This window comes from Mesoplodon densirostris, chromosome 2, assembly GCF_025265405.1.
Source record: "Mesoplodon densirostris isolate mMesDen1 chromosome 2, mMesDen1 primary haplotype, whole genome shotgun sequence".
NCBI lineage: Eukaryota > Metazoa > Chordata > Mammalia > Artiodactyla > Ziphiidae > Mesoplodon > Mesoplodon densirostris.
Window position 1 is genome coordinate 46,543,370 of NC_082662.1, and position 27,389 is coordinate 46,570,758.

The following is a 27,389-nucleotide window of genomic DNA, read 5'->3' on the forward strand; positions in this document are numbered from 1 at the left end:
AAAATCCACATATGAGTGAACACACAGTTCAAACACGAGTTGTTCAAGCACAAACTGTATTTTTTATATTTAAAGAAATATAATACACTTGCTTGCTCACCTCTTTCCCCTCACTAGAATGTAAACATATGGTCAGGGACTTTTGTTTGCTGTTTTCCCAATACCTAAAATCACACCCTATATATATGAAGAACTCAATAAATATCTCTTAAATGAAAGAATTCACAGATCAAAGGCACTGTATTAGATTAAGCCAAATGAAATTGCAATTTCTATAACTCAAAACCAGTCAAATACTGGCAATTTTATATGGGTCAACTTAATACATTAAGCATCCCCAAAGTCCAATTTATTCCTAATGGCTTACTTAAGTGAGATCCTTGATTCTCTCAATGTTACATCTAACTATAAATCCTATACCCGTATCATCCTACCTGTTCACGTTTATTCTGAATCCATGAATAAATCGCATTGGGCTGTCTCACTGTCTTACCCTCAGCACTAACAGAGGTAGATGGAGAAGGATTAGAATATTCAGTCATTTGCTGACCTACAAAAAAAAAAAAAAAACCCAAGAAGGTGAAAACTTAGCCTGATTCTCTGCAACTATGACATTCCAAATTTTAGAAAATAAATGTCCTCACCAGAAGCCGAAGTCCATAATCTTGGCCCTCTTCTTGTAAGCTGAGGACTTTGAGGTGACCCATAGCACGTGTTTACATCAAAAATCCCAGCCATCCGATTCACTACACTAGAGCCAAATGGGGTCGCCAAGGGACTTGCAACATCAGGTGTAGACAATTTTGAGGAGAAGAGCGATGTCTTAATTAATGATGGCATTGAAGGCCGAGGCATCTGGCTAGATTTCGGGGTTTGAAAAGTAGTTTCTTCTGTAAAAGAACAGATCCAGTGCTGAAGAGGCAACCTGATCAAAGCAGGCCACTGTGGAGGTTCTCAAGTTTTACACATCGCAATTCTTTGTTTAACTCATGTAACCAAGGCTCAGTAGATTGTTTCCATTTAGGTTTACATTCTCAACATCCAGATTTTACTACTGCAACTTGGTGACCACTCAAGGAGCTTTATACATCTTTCTCTGTCAGGTTGGTACAGCCCCTGTTTTTTTACTCTAAACAGGTATCTTCATCTTCAAGGTCAATTTTTCTAACTCTAAGCTGCTTTGAGTGAACCTATCAACTTGTACTTTTTTTTCAAACGGCAACAACCTTATTGCATTAGAATATGCCCAGGGTTACTGCATGATCTTATTGTAACTATTGGCTGAATCAAATCTACAGTGTGAAAATGTACAGAAAGAGAGAGTGCTAACCTTATCCCATTTTCCCCAGAGTTCTTTCAAGTTAACAGAAGTCACACCAGAGACTAATTTGCCTACAAATCTGATCTGTAAACAGCTTCTTCAAAAATTATCTCATAACTGTACCAATTTATAGAGTCTCTTGTACAAAAATAGAAGAACATCTTTCTGCCACTCCAGTACAAGGCACAAAGACAAATAAATTATACTAGTATTCTATCTTTTTAATAAAACTGGTATAAGACATCAAACATTTAAAGTACCAAATTTTCATGACATGACTCTTTAAGGGTTAATGGCAATAACAAATATTTGGAGAATCAATTTACAAATTAAGATTGGGGTTTTTAAGTTTTGCAGTTATTCCTCAAAATTAGAGGCAAATTTTGACTGAGTGATGGGATATGACAACAATTTAAAATAATGAATAATCCATATTTGGTCTGGCCCAGGATCTCCCCCAACTCAGAATTACAATGATCTTTCTAACATGCTAATTTGATGTAACTATAGCTACTCAAAATTCTCTAACAGTGCCACATCTAAAGGATAAAATTTAAACTCCTCCTTTCATTATCAAACATTATCCTACCCATTCAGACTCCTTTTTGACAGACTTCCTTTTAGCAGTTACATTGTCTTGTCATTATTTGTGTGCCTCCCACGAAAAGGTCAGTTCCAAGAATGTTTTTTCATCTTCAACTCTTTGGTTTCTAGCACAGTGCTTGGTACATGGTAGGCATTCAATAAATACTTGTTGAATAAATAAATGCTAATCTGAATGCTATGAACATCTGAAACACTCTAAAATCTTCTAAAATCTGACATTCATGAACTTATCTAAATCACTTTTCTTTTGTAATCTCTTTGTTTTTGGTCTATGACCCCAGCAGAGTAATGAAGTCAAAGACAGAGATGTGTTTGCTTTGGCCCATATAGTGAGTTTTTAAATAACAAGATTAGGTGCCAATGTTTAAAAGTGGTAGATTTTCCCTAAAACTTCTTCAGGCTTCTCTTTAAAAGAAAAAAAAAGCCCAGAAGTTCAGATACTGTGTCCAAATTCCCACATGGGAACAATGGACTGAAGCTAACCCACAGCTTCCCATTTCAGATGAAGACTGTGCTCTCAAATTTACCACAGTCCTCACCCAGCCAGTTCTGCCCATTTTCATTAAATGCCTGGCTCCAAAAGGCACTGGAACATTAAGTCTTTTTATCAGTCTTACATTCCTAGGTATTGTCTACTTAAGGTGTTTTATGAAGCAGCATAGGTTCCTCCACCTGTACTTTTTCCTCTCAGCTTTCATCTTTCAAACATTGCATCAAGCTATCTTAAAACAATGAATGTGATGCCCCCATCCCCAAATCACCGAGTCATTGCAGTTGCTCCTCTCTGGGCACTGCCCAGGAACTTTTTATCTCTGGGATACTGCAATCACAGCAGCATCCAGTATTACCTGTAAAGATTCACCTGGCTCTCTACTAGAGTAAGCTGAAGTCCTCTATTTGATGATCAACATTTTGTTAGCCTTTTTAACACCACCACCACCACACTGGACTTAGTTTTTTCAATCTACAATGGTACCCGGGCCTTTTTCTTGATTCAGTACAATATCCCATATATTGGATCAATTTTCCCTAAAAATATATACTTCACACTATATACATATCCTTAGATTAACTACTGTTACCTTCCTTAGGAAATAAAATGTAAGTGCTTTCCCCTCTCAGTAGTATAAGGAGTTACCTGGAGAATTTAATTTCTTAGGTTCCGCTGGGTAGGATGAAGACATCACTCTCCCATTTGTAGCAGCAGCTTCTTGATAGAGTACAAGTTTCTGAGTCATATCATTTAAAAGATTCAAACACTCTCTTGAAATGGCTGTCCAACTGTGGGGATGTCCACCTAGGAGGTCCAAATACCAGCTTTTAAAATGTAGATAATCTTATAGTCTCCTCTCAAAATGGGGAGAAAAATCAACAAGAAATGCTGTATTTCACTTCGGATCAGGGCCCACTTTTCTCAGTCAAGCTACCATTTATACTCATGCCATCTAATACACAGCAGGAGTTCAATAAATATTTGGATGAAATAATTTTCCTAAAAGTCTACAAGCAAAAATTTGCTATTTTACCATTAAAAAAAACCACTCTCAAATTGGTTGCTAAAATAAAGCCAAACACTGTTGCACGGTTTGAGTGAAAAAGATCCAGGTTACTTCACTAGCAGTACTGAACAGACTGAAGACTTAAGACAATGAACATGTCTAATGAGAGGCACCCCATGGCCCCCAGTGACCTCTAAATTGCTGTGGCTCACCCACTGTGCTTCCTTACATTTTCATTTGCAAAAGAGCCCCTATTTGCTATTACATCTATAGAAGTGACACACTATTTGACAGTGATCATACTTTATACTGAGTGTTTATGTATCTGCTATCTTATTATTTAACTTAAACTACTGTGATCCACACTCTTAAAAATTCCCTTAATTTTCATTATCTTTTGATTTTCTAAAACCTTTATCTCCAATAGCTGTCATGCAAAAATCAACTGTGCGTTGAGAATAGCAGAGGAGTCCACTGAAAACTGGTTTCTCCATCCTGGGCATTAAACAATCATTCTCTCTTCACTTAGGTCCCTCCTTAAATCTTTCTTCCCAACTTAAGAGGAATACCACTTAACCTGAAAACAAACAAAATACTCCATCAATAGGCCCCAGGACATTTTTTTTTTCCTAAATTATTTTTTTTTAATTTCTTTATTTATTTTTGGCTGCGTTGGGTCTTTGTTGCTGCACATGGGCTTTCTCTAGTTGCAGTGAGCGGGGGCTACTCTTCGTTGAGGTGCGCGGGCTTATCATTGCAGTGGCTTCTCTTGCTGCAGAGCACGGGCTCTAGGCGCGCAGCTTGAGTAGTTGTGGCTCGCGGGTTCTAGAGTGTAGGCTCAGTAGTTGTGGGACACGGGCTTAGCTGTCCATGGCATGTGGGATCTTCCCGGACCAGGGCTCGAACCTGTGTCCCCTGCATTGGCAGGCGGGTTCTTAACCACTGAGCCACCAGGAAAGCCCCCCAGGACGTTTTTTACCGCTGTATCACAGGACCAGTAAGGAACTATGTAATGGTCCAGTTACATTTTTTTTCCTTCCAGTTTCCAGATATAATTGACATACAGCACTGTATTAGGTTTAAGGTATACAGCATAATGATTTGACTTACATACATCAGGAAATGGTTATCACAGTAAGTTTAGTGAACATCCATCAACTCTTATAGATACAAAATTAAAGAAGTAGAAAAAAAATTATTCCCTGTGATGAGAACCCTTAGGATTTACTCTCTTAACAATTTTCATATATTACAGCAGTGTTAATTATATTTATTATGTTGTACATTACATCCTTAGTACTTACTTATCTTATAACTGGGAGTTTGTACCTTTTGACTGCCCTCATCTAGTTCCCCCGCCCCCACCCCTTGCCTCTGGTAACCACAAATTTCATCTCTATTTCTATGACCAGTTACATTTTAATAATATGTTCTCCGGCAGAGAACATGCCACCCTGGTACGGTTTACTTGAATATCTTGTGAAAACATTTAGTATATAGAGAATTCTTAAGTAAACCTCAGTCTGCTAGAAAAGTATTGCTACAGTTAATTTTCCACAGCATCAGCACTGGATTTTTCATACTACCAAAAGGAGAGTGGCTCCAATCATCTATATTTTTATATAACTGGATTTTATTTCCATGTAACATGTAACTATAGGTTTATTTTATAATGTGGGAATTGGCGAGTTTGGCAAAATAATGAAGAGCTTATTAGAGAGATGTAAAGCTACCCAGGTTCTGTCCCTACTGGTGCTGGGCTGGAAGGCTTTCCCTCTAGGAACAAGGCAGAACACTACTGGCCCAGCTGCAGTCTGGAGGAGCTTGGCAAGTAACAATGAAGAAGTGTTTCAGAGTTGCCAAGAGTGTCCTTGGGCCTATCACCATCAAGTCTATTGACAGTTTCTTTTTACTTTTTTTTTTAAAAAAGGAAGGCAAAGTTGCATGGCAGGAAGAGGAAGCTCTGCACTTAAGAGTCAAATGACAGAATTTCTTATTCCAACTCTGACATTAACTTTATTAAGCCATTTTAATCTCTCTGAGACTTAGGTCCTCCATAAGGATTAAACCATCTGATTTTTAAGACCCCTTATAGCATTAAAACTTCTGGGATTCTTAAACTGTACTTTTCTGCTCTAAAACTGTCAACCTACCTCATAATTTCTTCAGGTGAAGGGAATGAGGGGGCAGAAGGAAATAATATAAAAATTTAAAAATACTTTTCCTGGAAATATAATTTCTAACCACAGCAATGCAAACAGCTGTATAATGTTTAAATCAATACTTCATTTAATGGAAGTATTATTAAATATGTGATATTTAATGATGTGTGATATTTTAATAAATACATCTAGCTCACCAAAAACTTTAAGTGGAACACTTTCTGCACACACATACTCAGTTCCTATTAGGTCTATTATTTTTAGCAATACCTGGCTGGCTAAGGCTAAAAACTTCTTGTCTTCGTGAAGGAGAATATTGAGAAAGCAACATCAGGTCCTGCAAGGCCAAATACTGAAAGGGAAAAAAATACACACTATTTAATTTTTTTAACCTCTATATAAAATCTTATTTATGAATGGGGCTCAATACTACATATCTAAGGGGAAATCAGTTGAAATTTTTCATGAAGGAAATACTTTTCAGAACCATAACCTTCCTTTCTAGACTTCCAGAACTTTCTTGCCTCTACCCTCTGTAGGCTACCCTAGTCACTGTGGGCTCCAGCTACCTAGGAACTACGGAACTCTCTGTGTTCCTTCCCACCTTATAGTGGGAAACTTAAAACACCACTTCCTCCTGGAACTTCCCTGGCCTCCCCGGCAAAAACATATACTCACACAGCTCTCAGCCGTGGTACTTACCATAATTTATTGTAACTGCCTGCTTACTTGTCTCACCTGGTTCCACCCACTAAACTGTGAGGCAGGGACAACGTCTTGCTCGCTGCCACGTCCAAAAGCAGTGCCCAGCACACAGTAGATACACAACATACGCTGTACTTTTCTACTCAAAATCTTCATTTTGTTCCCTGGCAAACCACTTCACTCATCATTCAAGACACCATCCCTTCTGCGAAGGTTTCCTGCTTTGGTCCCAAGCAGAGTAAATGGTTCCCACTGCACTTACCACAGTAAATTTTCATTATTTTGTGTATCTGCCTTTTCCATTAGGCTGTGCTTTGTCTTATTCATCATTACACCCTAAGCAACTAGCAGTGACTAACATCTGCCCAGTAAATAAAGATCTTTTAAATAACCAAATGAGTAACTGATATTTTTGTTTATCTAATAAATTAGTCATAATTGATATTTAAAGGTAATCAGAACCTTAGTGGGTCATTTTCTTATTAGTTTACAACTTTTCTAGAGTGTAATCCAAACCCTAGGTTTTATTTTAATTCTTTTTTAAGTACTATGACCTCTTAACAAGATCATATATATTGTAGTTCTACTTTTAAAATTTCAAAATGAAATTTAAATCCAAACAATTTATTCTCACTTAGGTTTATTTATAAACTTACTGCAACTTCTTTAGACTCTTTTGATTAAAATTTGTTCTAGGATTATTATCATTATTCAAATTTTAAGAGAGTTCCTTGAATATGTACACACTATCAAGTACTTCCTTTGATCATAACAGCCAACAATTCTATATGAGTGAAAATATACCTTAAACCAATGATGAAAAAAAAAATCAGTGTTTTGTTTTGCTACCATGAGGAATTTGTGAAAAGCTAATGTATAAGGTTGTATATCATTATATTTCATGCTTGAAATATTTTTATATCTCTCCTAAATATAGAATTAGTCTAGCTTATACACATACGTTGCAATATATACCTGCATCTTAGTCACTTGGAATGAAAACTGAAAAAGTAAACAGCATTTAATGTAGCATGTAGGTGATTTTTACAATACTTTTTACAGTATTAGAATATTCTAGGCCCTCAAAAAATATATCGAAATACTTAATTATGTGAATATTAAGTCTATTCCATAAGATAAGTTAGAGATGACTGTGTAAAGACACACAATGCATAGTTCCGCTACCTTTATGATGAGGGGAGGATTGCTGTTTAAAACTTTCGGGAGGCATTCATCTGACTCTTCAGAAAATGGTGGTTGAACAGGGAACAGATGAGCCTATCAAATATAATCAAATATAAAAACTATGGAATGATTATTTTCATGACTTAATTACATTCAGTAAATTAGCACTATTTGAAATTTATTATAAAGGAGACAATACAGCCAAACTAACATCTTTAGTGTTCCTTGCAAAAACAGATTGCATTAAAATTACATAAACCCAAATACACTACCTTCTAACATGTTACTTTCCCAATTTTACTAGATCTCTGGCTTCCAATAATAGAAACAAATTTAAGAAACAAAAATTCTCTGAAGTCACTGAAGGGTACAAACCTACAGAGATGGTAAAATAAAACAGAAACACTTATTTTCTAAGACAAACATTTGGATGATGAAGACAATGCAATTCCTACTCATTTAAAATCATTTCTTCAATATAAATTTTAAAAAGTTCCTTCAAAGAACAAGTATTTTGGGCTTCCCTGGTGGCGCAGTGGTTGAGAGTCCGCCTGCCGATGCGGGGGACACGAGTTCATGCCCCGGTCCAGGAAGACCCCACATGCCGTGGAGCGGCTGGGCCCATTAGCCATGGCCGCTGAGCCTGCGCGTTCGGAGCCTGTGCTCCGCAACAGGAGAGGCCACAACAGTGAAAGGCCCACGTACCGCAAAAAGAGAAAAAAAAAAAAGAACAAGTATTTTATTGCCTTCCTTATATTTAAATATTTTAATACTGATCAACAGTATCTATATCAATAGCATGTAAAATTAATTAAAAATTCAGGCCGATCTAGTATATGCTCAATAGAGAAATGGAAACTTTCAGAAGAGAATTACACTATAGATAAAACATAGTAAGTACCACTAACAGTTCATTCAGTTTAGTTTTCAAACATAAAGAACACTAACACTGTTCCTCAGAAAAAAATACAAATAATTGATGGTTATAAAAGATATATGCCTTATGAAATCTCAGAAGAAAAACCAAAACCCAAGTTTTCAAAATGGCTTTGGGCACAACAACATGCTGATCAGTGCTCTACTAAAAATAAACCTCTGCACTTCAAAACAGAAAAGTACTGACAAAAAACTCAATACTAACCTCTGTGGCATAGATTTTGAAGAGGATCCATGAGATGTACCAAGTCATCAGGACAAAGACACCACAGAGCCAGACATGGTAGAGTAATGAGAGATTCAAGAGGCCACTCACAGTGTCAAGAGGCCTATGAAACTGCCTGTGAAAGCAGAAATTACTATTTAATCCTGTAGGAAAAATACAATCTAAGCATTTAAGAGACCTGAGGCCCTACACTGAGAAACAAACAAATCCTATTTCTAAATAATAATGGTGATAGATTCCTCTCCTTTTGTACCCTGTACAGTTCTTTCACTAATACCTTCTTATAAAGTACACAAGGGAGCCTTAAGGGAAGAGTAGACCTAAACTAGCTCTCAGTTTCTTGCATTCCAAATCTTCACTGTCACTTTCTATGACGGAAGAAGTCTCCCCTAGAGACTGCATAAAATTTTATTATTGTTGTTTTGTAGCTTGATACTTAAAAAGCATTCAGCATGACTAGCACCTCTCCTGGACCAGGTTTCAGCTCTATCTGTATTTGTATAAACAGTTTCATAGTAGTTAAGAACACAAAGTACTATCTAAAAATAACAAACTTTACTTTTAAAATAATTTAAGAAACTCTGTTAGAATGCTAAATAAAGGGAATGCAAGCAATGTTACCAAAACCTTGAATAGCTCAATTTGCAAAGTCATCATAATCCTACAATCACACTTAGCAATTGTGAAAACAGGACTAGAACCTCTGATTCTGCTATTTGTAAATGTTGTGATTTTGTTAATCACTTGACCTAACCTACCCTCAGTTTCCTCATCCATATGGTGGCATAATCTCTTCATTCTACCTCTTAGGGCTTTTATGAGATTTAAACAGTTTATGTTAGGAGTGCCCAGCGTAGTACTTGACATTCCTTGGGGTTGGGGTGGCGGTGGGGATGATAAAGTTTTTTTTCTGCTTTTAAATAAGCATTACTGAGGGCCTGGCATACATTAAGTCCAGAATATCAGGCACTGCCATACAAACAAAACATTTTTTAGGTGAAAGGAGGAAAAAAGTATTATATTAAATTTCTATCAATACCATTATTATTTTTCTCTTTCCATTTGACCAAGTATAAAACCTGGGCTAACATAATAAATGACCCACACGTTTGGTTTCATATATAGTGATTAAGCAGGAGACAAAACTAAATTTTACCTAGCAACTTTTAAAAGTCAGGAATTTTTTGAAATCTACACTGGAGAAACCATAATGCCTCAAACATCCATAAATGTCAATATTCCCACTCCTCAAAAGTGGTAGTAGTTAAGATCATACAAAAGTATCACAGTGGGGCCTCCCTGGTGGCGCAGTGGTTGAGAGTCCGCCTGCCGATGCAGGGGATACGGGTTCGTGCCCCGGTCCGGGAGGATCCCATATGCCGCGGAGCGGCTGGGCCCGTGAGCCATGGCCGCTGAGCCTGCACATCCGGAGCCTGTGCTCCGCAACGGGAGAGGCCACAACAGTGAGAGGCCCGCGTACCGCAAAAAAAAAAAAAAAAAAAAAAAAGTATCACAGTGGAATAACCAATAATTAAAAGAACAAATACTAATAGAGAAGTTTACATTTATTCGCTAATTAAAGATTAAAGCTTTGGGCCTCCCTGGTGGCGCAGTGGTTAAGAGTCCGCCTGCCGATGCAGGGGATACGGGTTCGTGCCCCGGTCTGGGAGGATCCCATATGCCGCGGAGCGGCTGGGCCCGTGAGCCATGGCCGCTGGGCCTGCGCATCCGGAGCCTGTGCTCCGCAACGGGAGAGGCCACAACAGTGAGAGGCCCGCGTACCACAAAAAAAAAAAAAAAAAAAAAAAAAAAAGATTAAAGCTTTGCCTATGTGCAAAGTGCATAGGGAATAACTAGAACAATAAACCCCAATGCTGTCACTCCATTGCTACTTATGACCTTCAACTGGTCACGTGACCTGACTCAAATCTGGTTTCCTCACAGGTAAAATTAGAGTAAAACCATAGTATGGTGCTTATCTACCACAACATAGCAAAGAATGATTATTGGGGAGAAAAACAAAAGAGAGGTATGTCCATGCAACTCAAGAAATCCACTTATATAAAAGCTGTATCTAACAAAAAAGGAATTATCATTGCTTATTTTTGGGGAAAGGAACTGGGTGACTAGAGACAGGGGCCGACAGATTCACAGTATACCCTTTTATATACCATTGGAATTTTAAATTATGTGAACTATGTGTATTCAAAAATGAATGCAATTTTTAAAAAAATTTAAAGGCTAAATCTAAATAAAACATCTGGAAAGTAGCAAACATCTAAAAGGATGGAGAGAATTAAAAGCATTAAGATTAGACTTTTCAGGATCACTTACTCATCTAACTGAAGGTCCATAGCAGTGCTAATCCAAGCTTTGGGAATGTGGCCTGAAATGAAAAAATACCATGCTATAATCATAAAAAGTTAATGAAACAAATCTTAATCATGCTTTGGAACATGAGGTGGATGAGATGACCAAGTAGACACCAAGACCTCAGTCAAAATGCTAGACTTTGATTAGGAATGGGCAGAAAAAGAGAGTAATTTCTTTTTTTTTTTTTTCTGGCCATTATTTTTTTTTATTATTAGTTTCTGCTTTATAACAAAGTGAATCAGTTATACATATACATCTGTTCCCATATCCCTTCCCTCTTGCATCTCCCTCCCTCCCACCCTCCCAAGAGAGTAATTTCTAAATACAGGCAGTCCTTGCTTTGCACAGGTCCAACATGTACATATTTCAGTTACTGTGGTTTAATAACACCAGCCCGCAACAACACAATTCAAATTTCAGTTACTGTGGCCTTAGCTGTGCATAACTGAATATAGCAATTCTAGCTTTTCAGTAGTACACAAATCAGTATATAGATAACAGATGGACATCCTTTCTTTCAAAGTCTGTTAGTGATTAGTCACTCACGTCTGTTATTCAGTTCTGGCACAGACAGCAAAGCATGTAGTTGTTGCCTCCTTATCTGCCATGATAAATCTCCATGACATTTTACCAAAATGAAAAACTGAAAGAGGAAACTGGCCAAAAAGACCAAAGTGCAACAAAGAAATGAAAATTGGTAACACTGGAAGTGAAATCTGAATGAAACATAACTGGAATTATAGAAGAAATAGTTGACATGGATATGTTGACACAGCTGCTATGTCAGCCCAAATGTATTGACACAACAACAGGGGAACATCCAGGCTGATTGCAGTAGGTTAATAAAAAACAACAAAGTGTTAACATTAGAACGACAATTATAAAAGTTATGTAGAAAAATGGATTATATAAACTAAAAATTTTTTAAAGTAGACAACAGAATGGCCTATGCACAAATAGAACAATTTTGTAAAATTATTTCACAGAAAAAAGTAGGACCAGAAAATGTTATAGTCTGAAAACAGTATTTTAGAATGCTGGATTTTGTTTATATTAATGTGTTGCTATTGAGATTAAGGTTTTCCATTCAACTTGTACTGTTCATTATATTAAATAAGCTGCATCTTTGTGCTTAAAATTCATGTTAATAAATTCTACAATGTCCCCTTAGCAACAGGGTATTTCTGTTGTATTAGTTAGCAAGTTACAAAAAGTTATAAAAAGGAATATGTTATTTAGAGTAATGACTAAATGATATAAAATATTTTCTCTTTTTTTTTGAAGGATACATTTTTTTATGTGGTAAAAAATACATTATAAAATTTACCATCTTGACCACTTTTAAGTGTATATACACTGTATGGCACCTTGTCATACAACAGCTCTCCAGAACTTTTTCACCTTGCAAAACTGAAACTCCATGTCCATTGAACAACTCCCCCTTCTCCCCTCCCTCTAGTCCCTGGCAACCACTATTCTACTTTCTATTTCTGAGAGTTTGACTACTTTATTTATTTATATATTTTTAAATATTTATTTATTTATTTATTTATTTATTTATTTTGGCTGTGCCAGGTCTTAGTTGTGGCACACAGGATCTTCATTGCGGCACGCAGGCTCACAGGTGCGGCATGCAGACTCCTAGTTGTGGCATGCATGTGGGATCTAGTTCCCCAACTAGGATCAAACCTGGGCCCCCTGCATTGGGAGTCTGGAGTCTTACCCACTGGACCACCAGGGAAGTCCCTTGACTGTTTTAGACACCTCGTATAAGTGGAATCATGTAGTATTTGTCATTTTGCGCCTGGCTTATTTCACTTAGTATAATGTCTTTAAGGTTCATCCATGTTGTAGCATGTGACAGGCTTTCCTTATTTTTTAAGGTTGACTATTATTCCATTGTATGTATATACCACATTTTCTGTAACAATATTCTCTCTTAACTAGTCTTTGAACGTTTGAATCTAAATCTAAACATTCAATTGAAACAAGCCATCAGCTGGGCTAATCACATACCTACAATTGTAGGAAATATACAAATACAATCAAGAATGACTTTGATATTTTCTGAGCTATCAGCTAATACATATACTGTATCAAAAAGCAGAAATTCTTACCAAGAAAATAATACACAATGCAGAAATTTCTAAGCAGGAACAGCGATTCCACACAACTATGCTTAACTAGCAAAAGCAGAGACCTCCTGAAGCGCAAGAACTTGTATTGCTGTGGAAGAAAAGAAAACCAGAATCAAATGACATTCAAACAAAGGTTCTTTTTTATTCCAAAGCAAGCACATAACTATAACAGTCCACACATAAAACATAATCACTGCATAAAAAGACAAAGTTTATTCCAGAGGTAAAAAAATCATCCATTTCAGATGTTAAAGTATTTAATATTTACATTTTACAACATCTCATTGATATGAGATCAGAAATGAGAAAATTAACAATATCAATCTATACTTATAGTAAGGATTACAGAGGTGGAGTAAGTACAAAAAACATAATAATTACAACAATAGCAGCTAACATTCTTTGGATGCTTACCACATACCAGGTAGTGTTCCAAGCACTTTAAATGCATTCATCCATTTAAACCTCACAACAACCCCATGAAGGAGGTTCTATTATTATCCCCATCTTACAGATGAGAAAACCAAGGCACAGAGAGGGTAAGTAACTTAACCAGTGTTACCAGCTAGCAAAAGAAAAAGCTGCGATTTTAATGCAGGCAGGCTGGCTTCAGAGCCTGCAACCTTAAAGATAATGTACGCTGCCTCTACACTGAAATTTTTCACACGCTGTTTGCAGAAAAATAGGAGGCAGTGAAGAAGACATGAGACTAAGAATTGGGAGACCCGAGTTCTAGTGCTTCCTCTTTCTGTATAACACTAAATCAGCCTTGTCTCCTATCTAATTATCTGTGAGATGAGAAGGCTGAACCAGCTAAACAGTTCCTTCTTAGTGGGTACCTTCCAATGTTAACAATCTAAGAGAAAATAATCAAATATGAAAAATATGAAACGTTTTTCCTGAAAAAATTACACTTCTTGTGAAACAAGGGTTGTCGGCCCTAAAAATGCCAATGGAAAAAATATTTTTTAAATTATTGGAAAGAATCTAAGGAAACCCAAAGAACCAAAGATGGACTTCCCAAATTCTGGTCTTCTTTTGTGTTTCTATTAAGGCTGATCCTTCTCTAAGGATTTCAGAAGCTGAAGGGCAGCAAAGAATTATAGTCCTTAGGTAGAGGTTATGTCTTCATACCACGTCTGCAGATTCCCATAGCATCTTACAAAAAGCAGCCCAGGTGAAATGAATGCTTGATCACTAACCATACAGCTTGAAGTATCCTGATTTATTCAGATATTTTCAAAGTCCAAGACATGGAATTACACTATTCGATGCAGTTACTGGGTGCTACCACCATCTCACCTCAACCCCCTAATAAAAAGGGCATAGTCCCTAAACTATTCCTACTGCAGCTCTCACCTCTATCATCACTCACAAGGGTCCAGAGAGGCCAAGGAAGCAGGTAGACATTTCAGTAGATATGCAGAGAACAGCTAATAAACCCTCTTCTTGCTCCCAAGCTGAAGTGTTTTTCAATTCCCTGTTGGGTTCTTCTGTGATTTGGCTATGAGCTACCCTGTACCTATTCAAATATTTACTATGTGCCAGGCTCTGTAAATGTTATCTCATTTAATACTTTCAAATAGTCTTGTTGGCATATAACTTGCCAAGCCTGTCTTGGCATTAATCCATTTCTTTGTCCCCTACTCCATGCTAACGTTCTGCTTTTCCCCTATCAGTCTCTCATTAAGAATTTAATAAGGGCAATAGAACTGGTTTTTGTAGCATAGGCAAGTTTATAGGAAAAAAACCTAATGGACTAATGGTAAATGGTTAAAATTACTAGATTTTTAAAAACATCTAATTTTTCGTACTGTTACATGAAAAAAGTAGTTACTGAATAATATGTACAATATAAAACTATTTATGAAAACCTCACCCCACAAAATATGTAGTATTATAGCTACTATGTATATAAATGTACAGTAAAGGGTCTGGAAGAATACACAAGAATGAATCTAAGATTTTATCAAAAGCTATTACAAAAAATTTAGTAGTCAAATTTTACAAATGTGACAGTACATGGTAGAAACAATAATTTATCAGTACGGTCAATCCTGGACTCCCCTTGTTCACTCTTACACGTCCGTGATGTTAAATAGGTGGTTACTTTCAACACAAGTCCATGGAGGAGCAAGATATTTGGGGGTAATCTCATTTTTCTCTAATTTTTTTTCTTCATTTCCTATATCCTTAACTATGCTTGGATCAAAGCTGATTCACCGTGGATGTTTCTATACAGGATTTTGGGGGGTTTTCTCCTTTTGAAATTCTGAAGTGGCAAAGCTGACATGACGCTCTGCTTTAATTCAGCATCATAAGATGTGAAGAATTTGTAAATAGGACTCTTTGTTCATACACTCACAGACTGCAGGGAGATAAGGGCCAGATCCAGATAAGGGCCAGATCCTGTGAGCACTGTCTCCTTGCAGTAGGTGTATTTTTGTCAGATTGTTCTCAGGGATGCAACGGGCATGTGAAAATTTTAGTTAAACCAGGAGAATCCTAATCCGTCACACTCTCACACTTACACTCTTGTGGAATATCATTTATTTACATACCCCTCCCTCCCTACCGGACTGGGTCCTAGTGGGAAGGGGCTGGTTCTAACAGTTTTGCTCCAAAGCCCAGTACTCAGCATGCCCTAGAGCAGGAATGAAGCGAATAATAGCACAGTCAACAATAGCAGCAACAGGCTGGGGAAAGCCTTGATGGCACCGGAAAAATCTCAACCCCACTTTCTCTCTCCTGCCAGAGGAAGAGACAGCTCCTACCAAACTAGTAGAATTTTTAAAACCTATCCCACTCAAACCAGTCAAAACTGTTTCATTTATGCACATCAAGCCTTGTTCTGAAAAGGATTTGAGACAGTAACTGACATATTCTATACTTAGTTGTACATCCTCAAGCTTATGAGCTTCTTCGGTTCAAAAAGAAGCTGGCAGCTGCACAGAGGTACTTTGCATGAACGTCATCATCATCCTCCCCCAGCCCTGCTAGGTCACAGCAACTGCCACTACCTAGCAGGGAGGGAAAGAGTGGAGCAAAGAGGTATTCTGAGAGTGGCAGCAGGAAGGGCAACTGCAGCTCTCAAACAGACACTCAAGTCTCAGGAAGACAAGGATCTCCTCTCCAAATGGCATTTTGAGGATCTCAGTCCTAAGTTTTGCTGATCAAATCTTGAATTAATCAGATGATACCAGTTATATATACAAACACCAAGGCAATTTTAACTCCGCCAAATCCTGACATAAAGTAATGCTCAAGTCATAGCTTACCTGTATGATGGGAAATGGAAGATAGTTCATGTTGTTAATAAAATACAGGAGGCTATAGCTATAGCCCATAAATGCTCCAGCCAGCAGAAAAAAAAGGTGATACTCATTTAAGCAGGTTTGTGCAGCAGGGCTATCTAAGCTGAAGGGGAAAAGTTAGGTTATTAATTCAACAGTCAGGGACACATATTACTATTTTAGGCTCATTATTTACTGAAGGCAAAGCTTTGACTTAATTACTTAAGAAATGCCCCAGATTCTAACAAAGGGGTTAAGTGTGGGCAAAAGATTAACCAAACCCTTTTCCCTGATGCATGAGAACTTGACCGTTAGTAAATGCTCTAGCTCTGCTCCTCCAGAAATCTGGTAAGAGTAAGAAGGTCCCCTATGACAGTAAGCAATGGTGCTTATGAGTTGGTAAATTGCATCTGGACTGAAGAATTCTAAATAAAGGCCATAACCTGATAGAGATGCTGTAACTTTGGGCTTCTCTCTGTGTTGCTCTTATAACTAGGCAATCCCTCACGGGGACCCTTTTCACTAAAGAAAATTTATTGCATTAGGAAAAAAACTTGCCTTACATAATGTAACTGGGGGACAAAAGGAAATCAAGTATTCAGTAGCAGTCATGAACACTGTCTTAAAGTCACTGGATAACAGAGAACTTAAGATTACTTTTTTGACTTTTGAAGTCAGAATATAAACTTGAAATTTACATCAATGCCATCTGTTCAAGAACTGTATAAGTTTCGAAATTTTAAAAGTACTCTACTGAAGAAGCTATTTTTAATTATTAAAAAATTTTTTCTTCATTCTTCTCATACTGTCCTTCCTTCAAACCCCAACCGAAATACCACCTCCTCCAAGAAGCCATGTGTGAATCCCCTCCCTGCCTTCTGAACCCCCAGAGGTTTTATCTGCACATTTCACTTTCTTCCTACTAAGTACTATTTCTCATACATTCCTATTTCTCTATTATATCCATTTGCATCCAGGTCTTAAATCCCCTACTGTTCTCAACTCTCAAGAAGCTTACAGTCCAACAGTACAAAATAAATGGTTTAAAAAAATTGTTGAATTCAACAAACATAAAACATCAAAAACATTCGATGTACATAAAAAAGCACTTTTTACTGAAGTCTGGAAAGTAAAGAACGTCCATAAACTATTAACGTATATAGGTCACTTTGGCCTTAGTAACTAAACAAGCACCCTTAGAAAAAAAATATATGTAATATTACCTCTCCGTAGCAGTGCAGGGAACCACAAGAAAACTGTATTGACCCTTGGTTATCACCGCAGCACACCAAGCCATCATCATTCCCATTGCAGCATGAATAAAGGAGTGCATGAGCTGCTGAGGATGAATGATCTTCCCTATCAGTGCCAGTCTCGAGCAAGGAATGGAAGGCACAACTGCAAACAAAACACGTGACTGTGGCTTTATAATCTGCAGCATATGAAATTAGAGGACTTAAACTATTCCCTCTCATCTTTGCACAAATACGCCAAAGGGCAGGAAGAAACCCAGAGTCAATGTAAAATATAGTACAGAAAAATACCAAGTTAAAAATTCTTAGTTAAAATAATTTGAAAAAAGACTGAATACAAACAGATGCACAAAGAAAAAGAAAAACCAAAGGATCTAAAGAGGTGAAACCTAAGTATAGTATGATTAACATTTTTCAATTCTTTTTAATTAAGATTTCCTGATAGCTCAAATAGTGCCTACACTGGCACTCCCCTCACTGCCATAAAGGAATAAACAACAATAATTTTAAGATAGTGCTTGCCCACCAGCAAGTTATCCTTATTTCAGCGTTTTAAATTGTCAATATATAGTCCATCTGTGAAAAATAAACCACAAACCAGGTAAATAACACTGAATACTAAAATAAATGCTTGCATGGGAATTTCTAACACCGCTCTGATAATCCTAAAAGGTTTTCAGAAGTGAGCTGGGGAAACCAAGTGTGGGTGGGAGGTGAGGGGTGCTGACTTTTGAAAACAGTTGGCACAGGGTTCCCTGGCCTATCTTTGTACACATTCTTCTTTTGATACATACCAAGTAAAGAGATTGTGGGGAGGTGCAAAATCAAGTATAAAGGGAGAGGCCTTAGGTGCTTTACAATTTGGGGAAGAGGCTGCTATCACCTTCCCCTCCCCACCAGAAATGCCCACAAGGCCTACTGACTGTGTAACTGACTTATATTCTGACTCATACTCTGAACATACCAAACCTTCTCATGTCATTAAGCCTTTTTATACGATACGCCTTTTCCCTAAAACATCATTTTTCTTCCGTGTCTACTTAATACAGCTCATTCTTTAAGGTTTGGTTCAAGCATCACCTCCTCCAGGAAGCTCCCCATGCTGGGTAAATGGTGCTTCTATATACATCCATACTATTCATGTATTACTGTCTTTCTCAGCATTAATTGTGATCCCCTGGGGAAAACTGGGACCATACATCTCTTATCCCCACACAATGCATGGCATAAAGTAATACATAAGGAATGCTGAAGGAATGAGACAAAGTGACTAGTCAGGCTTTAAGAATGACTAGATGGGGACTTCCCTGGTGATTCAGTGGTTAAGACTCCTCGCTTCCAACGCAGGGGGCACGGGTTCAATCTCTGGTTGGGGAACTAAGATCCCACATGCCGCATGGTGAGGCCAAAAAAAAAAGAATGACTAGCTGGAGAGCCCTTGTCTGGCATCTAAATCTAGATGACCCATGTACATGGGACAGTGTGAAAGAACACATGCTGTAAACCAAGGGGTTCTGTAGACAGCTTGAATAGAAAAAGGGATCCATCAGCCAGTAGTGAGGGATTAGAAAAGCAAAGGAAAAGGGTGTACTATAAAATCCAGAGAACAATGTGAAATTTTATACCATATCTAACAAGGAAGTACTAAAGAGCTAAAAAGAAGAAGGACATTACAGTGAAAAAAAGAAGTATCAGAAAAAGCTTCTCATTTTACCTCAAGACAGATTTAAGGAATCTGAAACGGCAGGAAGAGCAAGGAGAGAAATTGAGAAAAACTAAAAAGCTCTGAAATCTAACAGGTGATTCTCCCAAGGCAAAACATATGATATTTAAATTTTGTTGGAAAACCACAGAATTATAGACTTCAATATTTGAAAAGGACCTTAGAGATCATCTGGCCTTGATCTCTTACTCTATAAAGGAGTTATTTTTATAATGTATCTGCTGAATTACAACTTTAACACCAGCTGTGAATTATTAAAAGGTCTAAATTTTTTTTTTTTTAATTCTTAACACACCCAAATCTGTTATGTAGTAAGGTTTAGAGATTAAAACATAATGCAACAAAACTTACAGGAAAGCAGAAATGCTTCAGAGTTTCTACCCATTTTCTATTGATAGTTATCTTTTTTTTTTCAACTTTTTTTTTTATTTTACAAATTTAATCAGTTATACATATACATATGTTCCCATATCCCCTCCCTTTTGCGTCTCCCTCCCACCCTCCCTATCCCACCCCTCCAGGCAGTCACAAAGAACCGAGCTGATCTCCCTGTGCTATGCGGCTGCTTCCCACTAGCTATCTACCTTACGTTTGGTAGTGTATATATGTCCATGCCGCTCTTTCACTTTGTCACAGCTTACCCTAAAGGTCTAAATTTTTGTATGTCATAAAGTACACATTAAAAAAAGGTACCATTTTAACCTTTTTTTGTTTTTTGCCGCACTGCATGGCACGTGGGATCCTAGTTCCTCGACCAGGAATTGAACCCACGCCCCCTGCACTAGAAGCTCGGCCACCAGGGAAGTCCCTTAACCATTTTTAAGTGTATAGTTTTCTGGCATAAGTACACTTACATTGTTGTGCAACAATCACCACCATCCATCTCCAGACTTTTCCATCCTCCCCTGTACCCATTAACTCTATACCCATTAAACAATTGCCCATTCCCTCCTCCCTCCAGCCCCTGGCAAGCACCATCCTACTTTGTGTCTCTATCAATTTGACTACTCTAGATATACCTCATATATATAAGTGGAATCATCCAAAATTTGTCCTAAGAGTTCTAATTATTTTTTTAAAAACAGAGAATGTATTGGTCAAATAAATTTTATGGTAAGACATTCAAAGCATATATAATAATTCTGTATACATTTTTTAAACTTTGACATAAAACACAGCCTCTGATGTACACATCCACATACAAAGTGCATTGAGTCTGCCCTTAGTAAAATAAACTCAGATATTTTAAAGATGGTTAATATTTGAAAACTCACCTGTATAGAACTCCACATTGAAAATACTTATTATTACTATTACCACTGACAGCAGCAGAAGGTAAAAGATTATATAGGAACTATACAGATCACTGAAAGAATCTAAAACACAAGAGAGATGAATTAGTAAGTTCATTCAGTTATATAGTCATGTTTAGTATACTGCAATAGAAAAGGGGCTTGAACCACAACAATAATTTTAATTTTAAAAGTTATCTTTTATTTAAAAATTTACTCATACACTGCTGATGGGTCCTATAGGACATCAACTCAAGAACTACATATAGCACGAGTTATTTGGACCAAGTTCTAGGTCCTTAAAAATTATACTAGAATTTCTTTTAGATGACCCAGATGTTAACATCGGACAAAATAATACCATATGCAAACATTTTATCACGTGAAACAGAGAAGTACCACATTCAGAAATATACCAACAAAGTTTCTTTTTAAAATGTAAATAATATTTTTCAGATCTCTTAATAAATGCAATTAGTCCCTACATCTAGAAAAAAGTAACATTTCTAGAAATAGCATAATCCATAAATCATCCAAATGAGCCGAATTAAAAAAAAGTCATGATGTCCCTATGAAATACTAATACATTCACATTTTAGAGTAGTTCAGCAATCAATATTCCATTTAAAAAATGTGGTAAAGTTTAAAATACATATATATTATGCCTAAAAACATGAACAAGAGATATAAAAATAAGGACATATGTTTGTTAAATAGACTAAGACTTAATAATGAAACCAATTATTTTTAAAATTTTAATTCAGTGACCAAAATTATTGAAAAATATTTATTCAGTATCCACAATTAAACTCCTCAAGCATTATACTAAGCTAAAAGAGTGAAAGAACTGATTCATGTGACTGGAAATAAGGAAGGAAGGACTACAGTTTCTCTGTAAAGACTTTGTGAAGCAAAAGTTGAAGAATACAAGTAATATTTGATGAGAAAAATGGCATAAATCAAATCCAATCAGAAGAGAAAGTGATACTAGGATACCCTTGGGCCATGAAATAGCAGAAAGTGTTTATCTCAAGTGCCAATACTGAACAATTGGTAATGGCTCTAGATTACAATATTGAAATATTCTGAGGTTGCAACTAGACAACCCAGCTCATGAGTGATGCAGACGCAGCAAGGTGGTTACAGAAATACTTGCCGTTCTTGTGCTGGCTTATGGCTTAATTTCCTTTGACCTGTGAGACTCACCCAAGAAGTGATTGATATGTTTCAACAAAAAACTTAAAATGACTTTAATTCTTTAGCAGCGATATCTCTTCAAAGGTCACAAGGTAAAGCTTTTAACTCTTTGAAAATTGGCATTTCTTCAGAAAAATTAAATTAACAACATACTTCCCACTTTTCAAAGCAAAAGAAATTTATTGTTACTGTTTCTGAGAGGGAGGGAAAAAAAGAATTTCAAGAGTATTTGTGCTTCTAGGCCTTAGGCAAGACTTTAAAGATTTCAAAACCTACTCTGGGAACATTTCTCTCTTTTTATTTTTTTAATTCTAGTGTGGCAGAGTGGAAAAACATAGGTTTGAAGTCAGAGACCAATATTCAAATCCTAGTTCAGTTATTCACTAGCTGTGTCTCTGCACAGACTTATAACCTGAGTCTCAGTTCCCTCATTTAAGTAGGGATACTACGTCATTATTATACAAGGTTGTAGGAAGGATAAGAAGTATTATACTTAAGGTACTTAGCATGGTGCCTGGCACACAGTAGGCAGCAATAATTGGTAGCTATTATTAACATAAAATAGTTTAGTTTAATGAACTTATTAATTTTATCTCCAAGGATTTGGAGAAACATTAAACTGCTCCAATCTTTTCCTCCTCATCAATCTTTCAGTTTAACTCTATGTTCCTTAGTCTTTCCTCCTTTTCTCTCTTCTCATCTTTCTTATCAGCCACAATATAGACATTTTTAAAATATATTTCATGTATCAGATTCCAGGGTATCATTCTTTTTTAAAATTAATTAATTAATTAAATTTATTTTTGGTTGCACTGGGTCTTCACTGCTGCCCACGGGCTTTCTCTAGTTGTGGTGCGCAGGGGCTACTCTTGTAGCGGTGTGCGGGTTTCTCATTGTGGTGGCTTCTCTTTGTTGCGGACCACGGGCTCTAGGCACACGGCTCAGTAGTTGTGGCACATGGGTAGCTGCCCCGTGGCACGTGGGATCTTTCTGCACCAGTGATCGAACCTGTGTTCCCTGCACTGGAAGGCGGATTCTTAATCACTGCAACACCAGGGAAGTCCCAAAGTATTCTTAATTTTAGACAGACTTTTTAAAAAGGTATGTCATATTTTCTACCTACAATTTTTAAATATATAAAAGGAATAGTTCACTTCCTTAAAAAGACAACATCAATAAAGCTGCCAAATAGAAGAGACAAATAAACAAAATTAGGTTTTTATTTATGTGGTCTTCTAATGATCTTTCTGTTCATGTGATAATACTACACAGTCTCTGATGTGTCTACTAATCTTATTATATAGTGAAAAGGCCTATGTTAGGAAGGGAATGCCTTAAGAATACCTCAAAGTGAATGTTCTGTCATTGTCAATAAAGCAATTAAAATAAATTATTTAAAACATAATGAGATTTTTATGTTGAGAAGTGGGTCCTGTAAATTTGTTTTCCCCAAACTGAGTATCACTTACCAGACAGCCACTGTATAGGATGAAATAAATCAATGCTGCTGAAGATGACAAATACTGTGGTACAGATGGGCAGAAGCAGCACTGACCAGACAATACTTGTAACTATCCTCCAGCCCAAAACCTATAATTAAACAAACAAAAATCCCTCAATCATGAAGTCAGTTAAACTATTTCAGTTATTTCAGTTATGCAAATCCTATCTTTTCATACAGGATGTTAATCACTAATATTTACACCCAGATCACAGTCCATGCAGCTATACATAAACTCTAATGGTTACTACTATTAGTAACACTACACACCGCTCCAGAAACTTGTAATAACAGTGAACTGATGCTTGTTTTAGTCCAGAGTCAGATGTCACATTAAATATCACACTTTGGGGGGTTAGGGAGGTCTCAATTAGTTTACAACTGTACTTTACAGCAACTTACACTTGTCTCTCTAGGTTTGATAGATATGTCAATATCTGAAAGTGTATTCATTTTCCAGGAACCAACTGTATATTGTAATTGTGTTTATTAGACATGAGCTCCTTACTGGGCAACTACTGCATTGTATTCATGTCTGACTCACCAGTGCCTACCGTATGAGACACAAGATTTACTGCTTGAATACAAGAAGAGATACTGAGGCATTTTAAGCACACAAGTGACGATCAGATTTATATTTTGGAAGGTAAAACACCCTTGTGTCTGTAAGGTGGCTATAATGAAGATGGATCAGAGGGGACAAGACACAGACAGGAGACAAACAGGAGGCAGTCCAGCCCAATTGCCCAAGCCAGAGATTATAGTCAGCATCTGAAGGAAGGCAGTGGCAAAGAGAAAGTTAAAAAAAAAAAAAAACCACACAAAAACTGCAGCCACGTTTCTGACATACAATCTACAGGACATCGATGACTGGTAATACAGGTGGTAAAGAACAGGTAAGACTCAGTAACTTGGGATACAAAGTAGATGGCAGTGCCGCTGGGGTAGAAGCACTGTCCTAAAAGGGATCTTACTCCTATATCTCTGTGCCCTCCACAGAACGGAGGCAGAACTGTTGATTGGACTTCAACAAGGAAGTGCCTCCTCTTCTCGGGCCCACAGTGCACACATTTCTCTAATTTGACAAAATACCTGTCCTGCTCACCTAGTCCCCAAGACCAGCCCCTGCTAAGGTCATACCACATTCTTTCTGATTCCGGATACTCCTTCCCGCTTCTTGTCCCAAGTAATCAACAAATTATTAATTGTGCACCCAGCAGAGTTGCATACAACTCTTCCCCATTCTCTGCCAACTCCCATGCAGGACATCCTTCCCACTACGACCAGCTTCCACTCAGGACCCCTCTCTCACGCCGTTAACGAGTTTGCACTCAGGACGCCCCGCATGCACACAACTTGTAACCAACTTTCCCTAGCACGCCCGTCCCCTCTGTAACCAGCTTCCACTCAGGACGCCCCCCACAACCCTGAAATAAGTCGTTCGGGTCGCCCCCTCCCCACGCGCTCCCCACACTACACTCGAGTCAGCCCCGCCCCCGTCCAGCGCGCACGCGCGACCAGCGCCCGCACGCCCAGCCCGAGCCCCGCAGCTGCCGAGCCCCTGCCACAGCGCGCGCAGCACTCACGCGCCACAGGATGTCCCGCGGCCCGCCGGCGCACGGCCGACTCGCAGCGGTGTCCATGGTGATGGCGGCCCCTACTCTGAAGGGTGCAGGATACAGTGAGCCCACCCGCCACCGCAGTTCAAAGAGAGGAAGGCCCCCCGAGGGCCCCATTGGGGCTGTCTCAGACGCTGCCTGGGCGAAGCCCGGCCCAGTCCCCAACCCATCCCTTCGAGGTTCCGTCTGGATGGGCCCAACGGGCCAGAACCGCCCCGCAGACACGTCCCCCAAAGTGGGCTGGGACCCCAGGGCCCGCCCTCTGGAGTCCAAAACGTCTCTCCGAAGCAGGGTCCGGCGGGGCGCCGAAACTGGGGGCGGCGCTGCATGCTGGGAACTGTAGTCTCTACGTCCGTCTGAGTAAGGAGGAGCGTTGCATCTGGGACTGGGAGTTCCAAAGTACAGCATGCTGGGAGTCGAAGTCTTCCCAGCGGTCCTTTGTGCCATGCTGGGAATCGTAGTCTTTTATAAAGCAGCTTGTAGTCACAGTGCTGATTATCAAAATTCTATAATTAGAAAGACCTGGCAAAATGATTTGCCTTCATTTCTTCCCATCTTACTTTATCGACCTCCTGAAAGTGAAATCAAAGGATGCTGTGGCCCTCTCCACAAAGGTACTAATTTTACTGAAATGAAAAACTCTCTTTCCCTAGAGGTGCATTTGGTTTCCTAAGATCTGGTTTCTAGCTCCAGCTCTGCCACTTGCTAAGTGGAATATCTTGACCCTCCCTGAGCCTCCGTTTCTTCATCTATAAAATAGGATAAAAATAAAGATGGTATCGGATGATGTTGTAAAGATGTACTAAAATGCTATACAAATATTGTCATTAATTTCCTGCCATTGAGGAAAAAGGCTTTTCACCAGCCTAAGTCCCACTTAATGAATCCTTCTCTGACTGCATTAGGCCTCAGTGAGATATTCAGAGGCATATTGCTAACACATTTTAACACCCAGTTACATACCACAGACAATATTCAGTACTCTAAAAACACAGATTCAGTGATTTACTGACTCTGAAGGAACTCATAGTCTAGTGAGAGTAATTGAGATCACACATATTGCTCTGCAATGTTTGCTAAAAGTGGCTTCTTGAGTTGTTTTAAGGTTGTAAATCATATTCACTTCCAAAAACATGATAATATCAATCAAGTCTGAAGTATTGCAGGACAAACTGGAAATAGAAAGGTAGATCAAGTCTCTGCCATGAAGAAACCTTCTATTTGGTGGTGGAGAGAGATTATAAAGAATCATTCTAGGGACTTCCCTGGTGGCGCAGTGGTTGAGAATCCGCCTGCCAATGCAGGGGACACGGGTTTGAGCCCTGGTCCAGGAAGATCCCACATGCCGCTGAGCAACTAAGCCTGTACGCCACAACTATGGAGCCTCTGCTCCAGAGCCCGTGAGCCACAACTACTAAACCCACAAGCCACAACTACTGAAGCCCACGTGCCTAGAGCCTGTGCTCTGCAACAAGAGAAGCCACCGCAATGAGAAACCCACACACTGCAATGAAGAATAGACCCTTCTCACCGAGAGAGAAAGCCCACGTGCAGCAGCAAAGACCCAATGCAGCCAAAAATTTTAAAAAAATAATAAATTAATTAAAAATAAAATAAAATAATGAAAAAAGAAGAAGAATCATTCTAAATGAGTGTCCATAAACAGACCTCAGGTCACTTGCAATCAGATCCCTTTGTTTAGTTCCTTTGGTACGAAAAGACTAGTAGTTGTCTACACCAGTGTCTATTCTCCCCTTCTTTCTTAGTAGTAGACCACCCCCCCTCCCACTTTTAACTGGGCATGTGGCTACATTTCTCAGATTCTCTTGCAGCTAAGTGGAGCCAGGCGGCTGAGTTCAGGCCAGTAAAATATAATCAAAGTATTGCATGGTAGCTTCCCAGAAACCTCCCCTTAAAAGAGAGCTAGCTCATGGTCTTCGCCCCTTTCTTAATCCCTTCCTCCATCCAGCTGCATGGAACTTGGATGTATTGCCTGCCATATTGAACCACAGTAAGAGAGTCACACTCTAGACAAATTAGGTACTGAGCTAAAAGGAGACTTGATTCCTTGGAGCAATCATACTATTTTGGGCTACCTGCCTTTACCTTCTGACTTAATTTATACAAGAGAGACAATTATTTATTGTTTAACCGACTTCTATTTTTACAGCACTTACTACAATCTGAAATCATATTGTGTAACTCCTTAGTTATTATCTTTCTTCCCACTAGTCTACAAGCTTCATGAGGGCAGGGACTTTGTCTATCTTGTTAATCATTGTTTCCAAAATACCCATAACATTAGTAGGTAGTCAATAAACGTTTGTTAAATGAACAAAATAATGAATGGAAACAAATAA

The 27,389-nt window shown here is 38.2% G+C and overlaps 1 protein-coding gene across 4 annotated transcripts in view; it reads right to left on the reverse strand.

Annotated features, from left to right (window-relative positions):
- Positions 1–25,327, reverse strand: part of NDC1 (NDC1 transmembrane nucleoporin) — a 48,573-nt gene extending 23,246 nt beyond the window's left edge. Inside the window, exons 1-13 of one of the 4 annotated variants that reach the window (XM_060089823.1) lie at positions 24,997–25,327; positions 23,379–23,499; positions 20,695–20,796; positions 17,668–17,842; positions 16,430–16,568; positions 13,131–13,239; positions 10,975–11,026; positions 8,620–8,755; positions 7,479–7,571; positions 5,859–5,940; positions 3,066–3,224; positions 645–890; positions 435–550 (exon numbers count right to left, since the gene is read on the reverse strand). In XM_060089823.1, coding sequence (XP_059945806.1) covers positions 435–550; positions 645–890; positions 3,066–3,224; positions 5,859–5,940; positions 7,479–7,571; positions 8,620–8,755; positions 10,975–11,026; positions 13,131–13,239; positions 16,430–16,568; positions 17,668–17,842; positions 20,695–20,796; positions 23,379–23,499; positions 24,997–25,146 — 1,680 coding nt within the window. In that variant the 5' untranslated portion in view covers positions 25,147–25,327. Of the gene's footprint in view, positions 1–434; positions 551–644; positions 891–3,065; positions 3,225–5,858; positions 5,941–7,478; positions 7,572–8,619; positions 8,756–10,974; positions 11,027–13,130; positions 13,240–16,429; positions 16,569–17,667; positions 17,843–20,694; positions 20,797–23,378; positions 23,500–24,384; positions 24,779–24,996 lie in introns of those variants that run through there. The other 3 variants (XM_060089824.1, XM_060089821.1, XM_060089822.1) reach the window with 3 other exon arrangements.
- Positions 25,328–27,389: the final 2,062 nt, after the last annotated feature.